We start from the raw sequence: 15,403 nt of genomic DNA, 5'->3' as shown, positions 1-15,403 counted from the left end.
TTTGGGGCTGAGCATTCGGGAAACAAACAAACAGCCTTCATACTACAAAGCGTAGCTACTCTATCTCTTTTTTAAGGACTTTATCCTTTTTCTTTTCTCTCCGAAGCCTATGTATATTTTTAAACACACTAAACCATTTAGAAGTATTTGTTTTTTATCTGAATCTGTATTCTTACTGTATTTATCTATCTTTTTCTGAGAATATGTGTTTTCTTTATTCTGCTAAATAGCACGGCTACGATTAAAGCTGCAGCTTTGGTGACTGGCTACACCCCATTCCTTAGCCTTTTAAGAGTCGAGCTTCATGGTGGAGGTACTGGCAGGAGCCTTTTTATTTTTTGCCACAACTCTGTGGAGTTTCCAGGTCCATACCACCACCAAGAAGCCTGATGGCAGCTGCTCATAAATACCATTTAAGTGTTTGGTGCTAGGGCCTTTTAAAAGAGTTGCAAGGTTTTTGCTGCTAACACTGAGTCAGGAAGCCTCTCTTAAAAGAGCCACACCTCTACTTATCTCCAACAAACAGAGCCTATCTGAAAAAAATGCCACTACCAAGAAGCTGCAATTGACTCCTGTTTTTGTGAGTCTAGAAGATTGTCTTTTAAGCTTTCTTGGGCTTTATGTGGATGTACTTTTAATTTCAGTAGCCACACTAGTTTGTCATAGTGCATGCCTTTTATCCTAGTGGTACATGCCTTTAATCCCAGTTCTAGAGAGGACTCTAAAATGGGAGGAGACAGCTCTCAGTCACAGTTTCATTCTGAGATTCGTGGAGGCAGGATCGCCATTTTGGACTGAGGTCGAGGTAAGAGCCAGTGACTGGCTGTTCTGCTTTTCTGACCTTCAGGTTGAATCCCAATTTTTGTCTCTGGGTTTTTATTAATTGTGCTATAGGCTCTTCCAGAGGGCCTGAATTTGATTCCAAGCACCCACAAGGCAGTTCACAATCACCTATCCAGGAGGATCTAGTGCCTCTGGCCACGACTCACCTACACAAAGAAACTCACCTACACGTAGAAATTCACACATGCAAACAATTAAAAGAACAGAAATCATTGTTTGGAATTAAAGAATGAAAAGAATTTTTACATTAAATATTTTTTAATGTAGGTTTTTACAGTAGACATATAAATGAGCTTTTGACAAGAGACATATAAAGAAGAATTCCCCAAAAGATGGCAAGATAACCCTCCTTACAATATTGCTGATACACAGTATTTCTAAGACATTTGAATAAAATCATGTCAAGGAAAACATAGCTTAAACACGAATCTAATAAAATATGTTTTTACCTGTCCTAGAGGGTAATTCTTTGTTTTCTGAATATATTCTTAGTGATATAGCATGGTATTTGAAAGTCTGAGACAAAGAAGATGACTATATATAGCTGACTAACTGGATCTCAAAATAGATTGGATAGTGTATACTTACAGATACATAAAAGTGCTGGAGGGTAAATAGAATCCAGCAAGAAATTGATCAAGATTTCTACAAACCATATAGAATCTATGTGTTTATTTATGGTAGTTTGTTTTGTATTTAAAAGAGCTATAATTTTTGTAGTTATATTTATAATTCAACTATACTTCTAAAATGTTAAGAATACTGAAAGCAGAAACAAAAGGATCAAAACTACTTATATTTCCAGTAGCAGGAAAAATCATTGTTGTTGTTTTGCTGTATATATTCTCTACTCTATTAAGTTTCTAGAAACATGTTTGTGTCCCACTGTCTTTCAGTCTGATTTTAATTTGTGTAAATTGAAGTAGTGGGACATTTTCATGAAAGAATAGTTCAGCTATCCATTTTAGAGCACAGATTTCTTATTTTAACTAAGATGAGAGTATACTTGAAACAAAAATCAATAAATAATAATATATGAAGCAGTGATTTTTTCAGTTGATGATGGTTGAAGCTCAAGATCTAGAGACACAATGCAGAGTACAGTGAGCATACATGGGATATTACTGTCTCTTTGAATCATAACACTACCTTGAAATGACAGAAAAGGAAGATATAGCTTGCAGGACAAAATTTCAGAGAAGAGAAATCCCTAGAGGTTATCCAAGTTTGGGTATAATTTCTGATTGCAGGAGTCAGAATGGAAAACCTTGTAATACAAGAGGCACTGATTAGACTACACAGAACTTAAGAAGTAGAGGATCAGGAAGTCTTCTGGGAGACTGTGTCTCCTAGTAATGAAGGTCAAGCTATATTCGTGTTACCTAAACACTGTGACTCCTTAAACAATACCCCAACAAGGACAGCACCAATAGACACATGCAAACATGAAGCAGGGAAATCTTGCAGGGCTTACCCTACGTGTACTATAGGCAACTAAAGAATGTTGAAATCAGGAGAAATAGTCTTCCTGATGTATGAGTCCTTTAACTGATTATACAACACTATTCAGCCATCCCTGAAATCATATACATACAAGTAACACTAAACAAATCCAGCAAGTTATATTTATAAATTTATGCATGTATGTGTAACAATTATAAAGAACCCATGAATTTGAAAGAGTGAGAGAGTGGAAGACATAGGAGGGGTAAGAGGAAGGAAAGGGAATGAAAGAAAATGATGTAGTTATATTTTAATTTTAAAATTAAAAAAATAAATAAAACTAATATGTAGAATGGTTTTGCTTTAGTAGTAAGGAAATATTATCCATATACTAAACACTGTTTTTATCACATGTAACACAGTTTAAAGAAATATCTAGTGTTATCATACTTCTTTCAAGTAATTTAGCTGTACCTTATGATGAAGCTCAGGCATATTATGTATTTAGAGAAACATAACAAAGTTGAATTTATAGCGTTTGATATTCAATGCCAAATTACCAGACATTCAAAGAAGCAGGGGAGTATGATAATTAAGGAGGAGAGCAATAAAATAAAACTAACTTAGAAATGAAACATAATAACACTTGTAGAAAGGGACATTAAAATATTACTATATAGTCCCCTTGAGTTTCAGTGATCTATGCAGAAGAGGAGGCAGAAAGATGATAAAAAGCTAAAGGTGATGGATGATTGCAAGGAAGCTGTATCTTCCAAACACGACAATGATGATGCATAAATTGACTCCTTGAGACTGTGGCAGCATGCACAAGACTTTCACAAGTTCAATCCAGACAGGATCCTAGCACTAAGAGGAAGTAGACATGGGATCCCATCCCTTACCAATAATATACCTTTAATTGATACCCATTTGTGAAAGAAAAAAAATAGTTTTCTTCAATGGAGACTCACTGGGTATATTAACCAAACTCCAGGGCAGACCCATGTCCAGGTATCCTGCCAACACACACACACACACACACACACACACACACACACACACACACATCATCTGTCTATTTGTTTATTTTTGTGTGTGTACACTTGTTTTGTTTGGGGTTTGTTTGTTGTGACTTTTTTCTAGTTCTTTTGTCTTTTGTTTTATTTTTGAGAGAGAGAGAGAGAGAGAGAGAGAGAGAGAGACAGAGAGAGAGAAGGAGAGACAGAGAGAGAGAACAGAATAGGAAGTTGGGTGAGTAAAAAAGTTGAGAGAATCTGGCAGAAACTGAGGGAAGGGAAATAGTATGATCATCATATTATATAATGTATATAAACATTTTAAATAAAAATCTTATATAGAACTATATTCTATAGATTCAAAAATAAAAACACAAATAGGTTAAACATATTCAACAGAGACATAGTTTTTCCCAAAAATATATCAAACTTTAATATATGGAAATTTCAATGCTAAAGTTGTAAAATTGCACTTGTTTGGATTAACAGCAGATCAGACATCTATAAAAGAATTATTAATGAACTTGAAAGCAGCAATAAAACTTTCTATAATTAAACATTCACAGAGAAAAGGAAACATTGAGAAACATGAATGGTGAAGTGTGAGGCATAGTGTAAATATATTTGAAGATTCAGAAAGTGAATAAAATGGGAATATAGGCCTAGTTTTGAAAAAAAATGTTGCATTAAAAATCTACAATATTGAAAAAAAAACAGATACCTACAAAACAAAAAATAGACAATTCCCAAGATAAGCGAACAAACAAACTGGAGAGATGAAATGACTCAGGGGCCAAGAGCATTGGCTGCTTTCAGCATGCACATGGTGATTCACTTACAGCCTGCAACTCCAGTTTCAGGGGATCCTACACCCTTTTATAGCCCCATGGGTACTGCATGCGCATGATACACAGATATGCATTCAGGCAAAGTACCCATATACATAAAATAATAAATGAAAAAAACAAGGCAAAGTCTGTGAAAATTAAATTGCTCAAAATAGGTAATGTAAAGAAAAAAACCTAAAATGTACCTAAAAAGAAAGGTCCTTTATTTATATAAGATAATTGTGGATTAAAGCCTCCTTGGAAATGAGACTTTGCTAAGTACTAGAAAGAGCACTGGGGAGATACATCCCATAATTAAAGAAGGGGGCAAGAACACAATCACAACAATATGTATACATATATGAAACATCACAGTGTATCACTCTATACTTCTCTGTTGCAATTTCTAATAATAAAATGATGAAAATGAGAAAAAATTAGGTATTATCTTTAAACTTCTGAAACCATATAAAACTTTCCAGCTAGACCTCTATACTTTGAAAATACATTCAAAATACAAGTAAAATACTTTTTATAAAAATAAACAATAATCAAAGAATCAAATCATTAATGGACACTTATTACATGAAATATTAATGTATGCTTGAAGGAGATGTTAAAGAAACTCCTTCAGGCGGAAAAAAAAAATCATACTAGAAAGAAGTCTTGTTTTCCACCATATAAATGACTTTAGAAGACAACTGCCTAAAGTGTTTAAAAAAATGTGACTTAGGTATGGACCTCACACCTCATTGTAGAATGCTTGACATATGCAAGACCCTCAACTGTGCAAAAACTAAATCATGGTAATATATATTACACATAAGAGAAATGTGGATGAAAACAAAGGATGAAGAGCCAAGACAGAAGACACAGTTTTCATGTGCTTGATTATATTTGGTTCCAATCAGTTAGGAAAAATGAAAAGGTGAGCCCATGTATTCTAGATATTTAAGTGCTATTCATCATCTGAAGTGTGAATGCGGCATGAGTTTTAAATCCTAAATTATTATTTTCTTTTCTTTCTTAAATAAATGATTCATACAGGACTCACTTATGACACTTTTAAAGGGAATTATGCTACACATTTTTAAAAGACTTTAGTTGAAATTACATTATTAACATCAGTCTAAGGAATTGTGTGACATGCTCGGGAAACAGAAATAATACACAGTGATAACTTGACTATTAACATTTTATAATTGAGACTACTCAGAATCAACAATTTTAAAGAAAGAATGATTGATTTTTGGCTCACAGTTTTAGAGGTTTCTTTTGTGGGATAATGCTCTTGCACCCTGTACAGAACTGTCACTCGTATTGGTTTAATAAAATGCTGATTGTGAAGTATAGGAGGGGCGACCAGACTAGGAGAATTCTGGGAAGAAGAAAGGCTCAGTTTGCAGTCACCAGTCAGATGCAGAGGAAGCAAGATGTGAATGCCTCACTAAGTAAGGTAAAAAAGCCACATGGCTACACATAGATAAGAATTATCAGTCAATGTACGTTGTAAGAGCTAGTTAATAATAAGCTTGAGCTAATAGGCCAAATAGTTTATAATTAATATAAATAAGCCTCTGTGTGTTTGTTGGGACTGAATGGCTGCAGGACCAGACAGAAAGAAACTTCCATCTACAGTTTCTGTTCCTGGCTGGCTAGTTCTGGGGCTCTGGACCAGCGATGAAACAGGACATCATGACAGCAGAACATGTGACAGAAGAGCCTGTTCATTTCATGATGGTTAGAAAAAAAAAAGACCATAGAGACACATTCAATTTCACACTCAAGAATCCTATAAAAAACACTAAACCAGAAGTTATAATATGTGTGCAGATGACCTGTAGGGTTAACACACACACACGGTGGGGGAGGGAAGGGGGGAAGAAAAGTAAAAGTAAAAAACTGATGAAAAGATAAAACTCAAAAAAGAAAAAGAGAAAGAAAGAAAGAAAGAGACCAGATGTGACATTATGAGACAAGGAACTTACTGCTGGGAATGCAGCTTACCCTTATGAGTAGTTTGCTTTAAATAGAAGCCCACACAAAAAAAGACCTTCACTATCATCACGCCTGACAGAGGGCTTATTTCTTTTCTTTTTTTTTAATTTTTTATTGAGAAAAAGAAAAAAAGAGTTTCTGCCTCCTTCCCGCCTCCCATTTCCCTCCCCCTCCTCCCACCCTTCTTCCCCTCCCCCCACTCCTTTCCCACTCCCTCTCCAGTCCAAAGAGCAGTCAGGGTTCCCTGCCCTGTGGAAAGTCCAAAGTCCTCCCCCCTCCGTCCATGTCTAGGAAGGTGAACATCCAAACTGGCTAGGCTCCCACAAAGCCAGAATATGAAGTAGGATCAAAACCCCATGCCATTGTCCTTGGCTTCTCATCAGCCCTCATTGTTCGCCATGTTCAGAGAGTCCGGTTTTATCCCATGCTTTTTCAGTCATGGTCCAGCTAGCCTTGGTGAGCTCTCAGTGGGTGGGTGCACCCCTCGTTGATGGATGAAAATCATTTGTTAAAAAATAAAGAAACTGCCTTGGCTCATTTTATTAGTTAGAACATAGGTGGGTGGAGTGAACAGAACAGAATGCTGGGAGGAAGAGGAAGTGAGCTCAGAGATGCCATGCTCCCCTCTCCCGGGCAGACACGACAGCTCTGCTCTCGGAGGCAGACGCGATCAAGCTCCGGCCCAGGATGGATGTAGGCTAGAATCTTCCCAGTAAGCGCACCTCGGTGCTACACACTTTATTAGAAATGGGCTAGTCCAGGTGCAAGAGTTAGCCGAGAAGAGGCTAGATATAATGGGCCAAACAGTGTTTAAAAGAATATAGTTTGTGTGTTGTTATTTCGGGTAAAGCTAGCCGGTGGCGGGAACTGGGTTGCGGAATGCAACCCGCAGCTCCTACTACACCTTGTGGTCCTGACTTCCTTGCTCATTTTCTCCCTCCTTCTGCTCCTCATTTGGATAAAATATATAACGGACTGAAGAGAGTAGACATCAAAAAAAGAATAATCCAATTTCAAAATGGGATACAGATTTAAATAGAGAATTCTCAAAAGAAAAAATCTTAAATGGTTGAGAATCAATTTTTAAAAATAGATTCATTTCTCTATTTTACAACCCAGCCACAGTTTCCTCTTCCTCCTTTCCTCCAAGTCCCTCTCCTACTCCCTCTGTTCCACCCCCCATCTACTCCTGTGATTCTATTTGAAATAAGGCGCACATCCTATGAGTATCAACAAAACATGAAAAGTATCAAGTTGCAGTAAGACTAAGCACCTCCCCATGTAGTAAGGCTGGGCAAGGCCACCCAGAATGAGGATTAGTGTCCTGAAAGCCAGCAAAAGAATCAGGAATAGCCCTGTTCCCACTGTTAGGAATCTCGTGGGAGGTCCAAGCTACACAAATGTTACATATTTGCAGAGGACCTATGTCAGTCCCATGCAGGCTCTCTGGTTGAAAAAAAAATTGTTCAACATCCTTATCCATCAGGGAAATGTAAATCAAAACAACTCTGTGATTCTACCTTATACATGTCATAATGGATTAAAAGCACAGGTGACAGCTCATGCTGGAGAGGATGTGGAGCAAAGGGAATACTCCTCCAATGCTGTTACAAGTAACAATTTGTACAGCTACTCTGAAAATCAATATGGAAGTTCCTCAGAAAATTGGGAAACCATCTACCTCAAGACCCAGCTATACTGCTCTTGGGCATATACCCAAAAGATGCTCAATCATGCCATAAGGACACTTGCTCAAGTATATTTATAGCAACTTTATTCATAATAGCCAGAACCTGGAAACAACCAAGATGTCCCTCAACTGAAGAATGGATAACCATGCTACAAACCACAGAACCAGAGAGATTAGATAACAAGGAGGGTTTAAGGGTCACATAGATCCAAGATACATGAATATCATGAATATAACTGGGAAGGGAAAAAAGAAAAGACTTTGTGGATGGAGTAGGAATGGATAGGGATGGGAACATGAGGGATCAGGTGATGGTGGGATGTGGGAGGAGAGTACTAAGAGTCTACGAGAAAGGGAGTCACTTCAGGGTCAGAGAGAAACCTTGTGCAAGGGAAACACCCAGAAATCTACAAGGATCACGCCAGCTAAGCATCCTTGCAAAAGGGGTTACATAGCCTGAAGTAGCCTTCTCCTGTGATCAGGCCTAACTACCAGTGGAGAGATAGGGAAATTCAATCACGTAAACTTCGATCTGTCCAGCCTATGGAATGTGCTGGGATAAAGGTGACACAGAGATAGTAGGGGTGGCCAACCAATGACTGGTCCAGTCTGAGACCCATACCTTGAGAGCAAGCCTATCCCCAACACTGCCTAGAGTGCCAGGATGTAGAAGCTGGATTGCTCAGAGACCTAAAATAGAACCAAACACAACTTAAACAAAATTACATCAATGTAATGATGGCTAAAGCTATTCTTCTATATTCATAGATTGGTGTCTAGCCCAATAATATCTAGGCTAATAGTCATCATAGGGGTTTCATCCAGCAACTGACAGAAACAGATGCAGAGACCCACAGTCAAGCATTAGGTCAAGCTCAGGATATCCTGTGGAAGAGAAAGAAGAAAGCTTGTAGGAGCCAGAAGGGTCAAGGACAACCTGTGAAGGTTCACACAATCAACTAACCTAGGCCCATAGGGGCCCATAGAGACTGAACCATCAACCAGGAAGCCTGCATAGGACTGACCTAGGCCTTCTACATATATGTTACAGCTGTGTAGCTTGGTCCTCTTGTGGGACCCCTACCAGTGGGAGAAGGAGCTGTCTCTTACTCTTTTACTAGCTTTTGTTACCCTACTCCTCATACTGGGGGTACATGGGGAGGTGCTTAGTCTTCTACAACTTGATATACTGTATTAGTTGGGGTTTCTATTACTGTGAAGAGACACCAAGGCCATGGAAGCTCTTATAAAGGAAAACATTTAAATGAGGTTGTGACTTAACAGTTTCAGAGGTTTAGTCCACTGTCATTATGGTGGAACTTGGTAGTGTGCAGCAGCTGGAGAAATAGCTGAGAGTTCTACATCTTACAGGTAACAGGAGACAGTCTGAGACACAGGGTAGTATATTGAGCATATATGATACCTCAAAGACAGCCTCCACAGTGACACACTTCCTCCAACAAGGTCACATCTACTCCACAAGGCCACACCTCCTAACAGTGCCACTCCCTTTTGGAGACATTTTTCTTTCAAACTACCATATATACCATATTTTGTCAATTTCCAAGGAAGATCTGCCCTTTTCTGAATAAAAACAGAGGAGGGGTAGATGGAGGTGCAAAGGGGAGGTATAAGGGAGAAACTGGGAGGAGAGGATAAAGAGGAAACAGCAGTTAAGGTTATAAAAAATAAAAGAAAACAAAGTAATTTGTTTCCCAAGTGAGGTTCCCATGGACAAAAAAAAATTTATTTTCAAATGCCTACCAGTTGCAGATAGCCTCTGGGTTTCTTGTCCCCTTTCTTAGTCTCCTTTCCTTTTGTTTGTTTTGTCCTACTCTGATGTGTGCATTTTTGTTTTATCATATTATATTAGATTGTATTTTATTGTTATCCCTTAGAAGTCTATTTGTTTTTTAATGAGAGACAAAATGAGATTGGAACTGGGTGGGAGAGAAAAAGTGTGAGGGGTAGAGGAATGGGAAACCACAAATCAGGATATATAATATGAGGGGACTCTATTTTCAGTAAAAGAATAAAGTAATAATAAAGGGAAGGGAGAAGTGTTATAACCTCAAAATGAGAAAATTATGCATCACCTATCAAAAGTCTGTTCAAAATTTTAAGCCACCAATGTATTCAATAATTGGTTAAGTCAGAATCTTTATGACCTAATCATCTCTGAAAATGCCATCACAAACAAACATTGGTATATATTTTACTAATCTTATAGGTATCTTTCAAACAAATTAAGTTGTCATTCAAAATTTAACCATTATAACTTCATATCCATGGGAAATTAGTTTTTGGAACTTTCACAAGTACCAAAATCCATGAATACTCAAGATCCTCACATAAAATAGAGTAGTAGCTGCACTGAATCTTAAGGCATAGTTATACTTATTCTTATCTCTAGATGAGTTATAACACATACATAATATACATATATATATATATATATATATATATATATATATATATATATATTAGGAAATGGCAAAGAAAATACCTGTACTATCCAATTTAGGCACATTATTTTTCTGAAGATTTTCAAGCTCAGGGCATGGCTTTCAGATACCACAATGATGACAATTCAGCAAATTAGCTTCCTGCTGGAGGTCACACTAGTCATGATAAGAAAGGTCTTATGCTGGTTGTGGTGGAACTCACTGGTAGGATTTGCTGAAGGAGGTGGAGGCAAGAGGATCATGAGTTCAAGGCCAGCATGGGCCGCACATTAAAAAAGGAAAGAAAGAAAGGTCTTATACTGTTGGAAAGTTCAGGGTCTGGACACAAATGCTGACTACAGATAAAAGACAGGTCTTTTTTAAATTAATTTACTTATTTTTTTAAAAAAATAAAACAATCATTTTTCATTTTACATACCCATCCCAGTTCCCACTCCTGCCCCTTCTCTCCTTCCTCCCACCCCATGCCCCATCCATTCCCCAGAGAGGGTAAGGCACATTGCTTTGGGGAAGGTTCAAGGCCTTCCCTACTATATCTAGGCTGGGCAAGGTATCAAGGAACAAAGAGAAGGAAACAGGGGTATTAAAGATTTATAATGTCTACAGACAACCCAAAAGTATATGTACTTCTTACTTGCATTGTCTTTTCATCTTGTATGAGCGCTTTCGGCAAATCCTTTGTATCGCCTAATACCCGTTATGTAGAGCCAAAAGAGCCCTGTCCTTAAGAGTCATCGGGCCTAGTAATCTGTAAAGACCCTATCTTAGTTTACCCTCCTTCCCAATGCCATTCCTTTCTACCCACACTGTTCACTGCTTTTAAGGCAATTGTATCCAGAGAACAATGAAGCTCAGTGCTGATGATATTTATGTGGGTAACTGTTGTATTTATGGTACCTCTCCAAGTGTCTTGTATAGTTCATGCTCAGTGAATTTTTATAAATAACAACCAACAACTCCAAGATTAAAACCATTGTACCTCGTTAAAGTGAATCAATGTGTCAAAGCTAAGGTACACATATAGATACTATGTAGAGAATGAAACCTAAGGTACACATATAGATACTATGTAGAGAATGAAACCTAAGGTACACATATAGATACTATGTAGAGAATGAAGTAAATTGAAAAACTTTTATGTTCTCCTTCAAAAAAAAAAGTCCAAGGGTTACCAATGAGCCAGAAGCAAGAGAACAGCCTGGGCTCCTCCCAGTATCTTCACTTCTTAGATGAGGGCAGGGGGATTCCTAATGCCAGGAGCTTCAGGGCCATCACCTTGGCAGTGGGTTTGACAAAGTTTGCCATCAGGACTGCTGGACCATGGGTCCTGCATGGAAGGCCCCTGGTGCGGTGCCTTGTGTGAAAAGTAAGTGGCTATTAGTTCCTTTAGTATTTGTGTTGCTAGTTTTTTAAAAAATATATTTTTATTGAAAATGTTTTTTCATAAAATATAATCTGGGTTGCCCTTCTCGTCTTATAATTTTTTGGAACGTAGAGAAAATGTAGCTCAGCAAGACAGGGAATAGCTAACCAGACAGAGTGAAATTTCATGAATAAAATTAAATGAATCACCTCTCATGTGAAAATCTGGGTGTGGATTAATTCCCACCACAAAGAAACATTTGAGTATGAATCAAGTACCAGCTTCCTCCTCCCTTCTATCTTCTTTTCCACTCAAATTACTGTGTTCAATTATTTACCAACTTCACAAACCCTAATGCCCCTTTCAGTTGGCCAAATTACACTGGCAATAATTGAATTAAAATGTTATTTCAGTAGCGGGCCAAAGAAGTTCTGGTCAAGAGTTCCAGACCTTGCTTTTCCATGCTTCCTCCTTATGTGTCGGGATCCTTTGCAGAGGGAAGGGTAAACCATGCAGTACACATGGTGTAATCAGCTGTCACTCCCATCCCTGCCCCAGGGCAGAACCCCTCTCTGTGTAGTTTGGGTCTGTGCTTAAAGATGATTGCATGTGCCAGTCAAGTGTTCTATGAGATGCTCCCTGTCTGATTCCCCACTGCAGTGTCCACCTCCACAAAAGAATATTGAGATCAGTGTTTCCTTCTCTCGGCCTGAAAAGAGACATACCTCCCAAGAGCCCATCCTTAGCTCCTCTGCAGTTTCATCAAATCAACTTCCCAGACTCCCGAGTTGTGTTGGTTTATAGCATCAAACTGTACTGCTCAGCTCAGGAGACCCCTCTACAGCACTCCTCCTGTACTAGTGTTTGTGGTTTGGAAGGACTGCTCACGGTCTTCCACACAGGGCTGCAGCTCCTGCCCTCACCCCATCTACATGAAAGCATGGATCTGGCTCTCGTATGACACCCTGCTAACAATAGGCCTTGCAAAGGCCATAAGCTTACTGAAAGTTTGGGAGAACTGGAGCCTGCTGATTACATTTTGGGTTAGAATTTAATTAGTTAACCAGAAGAAGAGATTAACAATCATAAGGTGATTAAAATTAACAATTTTATTTTATTCTCCAAGTTCTTTTCCATAGTCTAAGAAATACCAATTTCAACACCGTAGTGTCTTGTGACAGATTACAGATCAGATGGAAAGTATCCCAACTTGTTTTACAAAATACCAACATTTTTCAACATGGGTAAACAGTAGTAAATGCATGACTAATACAACCTGGAAGCTTAAAATTTCAGCCTGATGAGCTTTCTAGCAAATGTAGTAACATTTTAGAATACTAAGAGGAAAAATCCCTAAATCACCCAAACAGAACAGTAAGAGTGGGACAGTTTACACTGTGCACCCATCTGCTCTAGAATGAGGGCCCACTGCTTAGATCACTAACTCTACCTGACCTTATTTGGAAACTGCCATAGCACTAGAATGTGTCATGGCCAAAGCAATAGTATCATGTGCCAGGCTTTTTTAGCCTAGGCCCGCTCTTCCTCCTCTCTTAAAGCTTCGGCATATGACACTGAATATGATCTGGGATCACTCCCACTGATGCTGGCCAAAAACATCAAGATTTTCATCTTGGTTGTTTCAGCATAGGCTCTTGGGCCCCAGAGGAACTCATAGGAAGGAGGAGAGCTGCCAGACACTTGCCTGTACTCCAGGTACCCTTCTTGTACAAAATCATCAGTGATGAGCTTCCTGGGCTCACCATATATGAAGTGATCATTCCCAACATACACGCCTATGTTACTCAACATAGCCCATATCATGTCCTCACTGATACAGTTGCCTTTCATAAATATTATGCTCAATACCATTATCAGGAGGCCTGTCTTGGGTATGCCCTGGACATCAGTCATCATCCCATCATAGGTGAGCTCTAGGGCTATGACAAGAATGTAAGTGTGGCCATCAGGCTCTACTTTCTTCACCTCAATGCCGAAGATTAACTGCATGCACTCTAAGGCTTCTCTAAATATCACAGGGAAGTGGTCCTGATAATTTCTAATGATTTTATTCAGTATTTCTGCCTTGGTGACTGGCTCTTTCATTAGATACTTAAAGAGCAGATATTTCACCAGCTCATCTACTTTTGCATCTATTTCACCTTTAGACAATGAACAAGCACATGGCAAGACGTCTGAGGAATCCGGACTCTCCTCAGTTTCCGAGTCTGCACTGAACTGGCTACATGGAGAGGAGATCATGGCAGTACAAGAGGAGTCAGCTCCTGGAGGACTATGAGAAGGACCTGATGTCCTGGAGTCAACAAATGCCTCCTCTGAGGCGCTTGCTGTTGAACCACTGTAAGAAGAGGAAGAAGAAAAAGAAGAGGGGAAAGAGGAGGAGCAAGTAGAAGAGGATGAGGAATCTACTTCCCCTATTGAAACAGGAGCACTCATTAGATCCTGTGTTTCACTTTGGGCCTCGGGCTCTCCCTCAACCATACATCGCCTACGCTTGCAAGGTCTAGGCATGATGTCTCTAGTCTTGAACACCAGACAGAAGCACGATGATGTAGACCCAAAGACCTAGGGGAAGTAGAGGAGAGTGTAAGTATTCATTATTGACAGTCACCCCACTGGAAATGCTCACAAAGGCCAATAATGGGATTTCTCTTGTGTGATGCTCTAAAGTCACAAGGATTCATTCCTGCCTTCCCAACAGGTCTGTCTGTTAAGAGACTGAAGGAAGTAGCAACAAATTTCCTCAGAATGCAACTGGGACAGAGAAGAGGCTTCTGGATTGCCAGAAGCCTCTTGTATGGGGCCAAGCAGAGTGGGTCTGCTATGTTTGGGGCACATGCGGCACATTCACAGTGAGTGCTTCAGCTTTGCCCCAGACCCCGCCTGGGTGTTCCCCAGTGTCTGACCTGAGGAAAACATCTCAGACCAAGACCTTCATCTCTTAGTTTCTGTGAGAGAGGATGTGGCACCCCATAGCCACAGACGGCAGGAACGGTACTGGAATCTCCATTCCTGACAGTAGACTGAATTACACTGTGAAGAGCTGTCCCACTCTCAAGTTCCCTCTGTGCTCACTCTGGGTTCTCCCTTAGCTCCTGTCAGGGACTGGACACCACCCAAGTGCTGGCCCAAAGCAAACACCTGGACCCTTCTCATCTGCTGGCCTGGGGCAAATTCCTGAACTGCACCCATCTGCTGGTCTGAGGCAAACTCCTGGACCCTTCTCATCTGCTGGCCTGGGGCAAATTCCTGAACTGCACCCATCTGCTGGTCTGAGGCAAACTCCTGGACCCTTATCATCTGCTGGTCTGGGGAAAATTCCTGGACCCCACCCACCTGCTGGCCCAAAGAGGAGCAATCCTCTCTGAAGCAGAACAAAGGACAATGAAGGTACTTTCATCTGGTAACAACTATTCAAGGGTGACAGCAAAAGGTATCCCAGTTTAAAAATTTAGTCCATGAGTTGGGGATGAGGGACCTGCCCAATCCTTACCTTGATGGCTCTACTTCTTCTGATGGCCTGAGGTCACCTGCCTTAAACCAAAGGCCCATTTCAATGAGATAAATGAAAGAGAAGAGGAGGAAATACATCCATAATTCCTAGGGTCCCTCCAGCTAACAGGATAGTAGGTAGGGACTGGGCTCCATCTGTATAGATGATTTGACTCACTCAGTTCTTACCTTGAGTCCTGGCACCCCTGGGAGCCTCCCTTGGATGACCTCAGTCACGATTCCTT

The 15,403-nt window shown here is 39.6% G+C and overlaps 1 protein-coding gene across 1 annotated transcript; it reads right to left on the bottom strand.

The window, feature by feature from the left end:
• Positions 1-13,175: 13,175 nt before the first annotated feature.
• LOC121440471 (melanoma-associated antigen 10-like) lies at positions 13,176-14,177 on the bottom strand. The gene has a single exon (XM_041641240.1). The coding sequence runs from the start codon at positions 14,175-14,177 to the stop codon at positions 13,176-13,178; it is 1,002 nt and encodes a 333-aa protein (XP_041497174.1).
• Between the last annotated feature and the right edge of the window lie 1,226 nt (positions 14,178-15,403).

This window comes from Microtus oregoni, unplaced genomic scaffold (assembly GCF_018167655.1).
Source record: "Microtus oregoni isolate MIOR12 unplaced genomic scaffold, Mior012 000067F_ref0000223, whole genome shotgun sequence".
NCBI lineage: Eukaryota > Metazoa > Chordata > Mammalia > Rodentia > Cricetidae > Microtus > Microtus oregoni.
The sequence above is the reverse complement of the archived record's forward strand: the minus strand, read 5'-3'. Positions and strand labels throughout refer to the sequence as shown.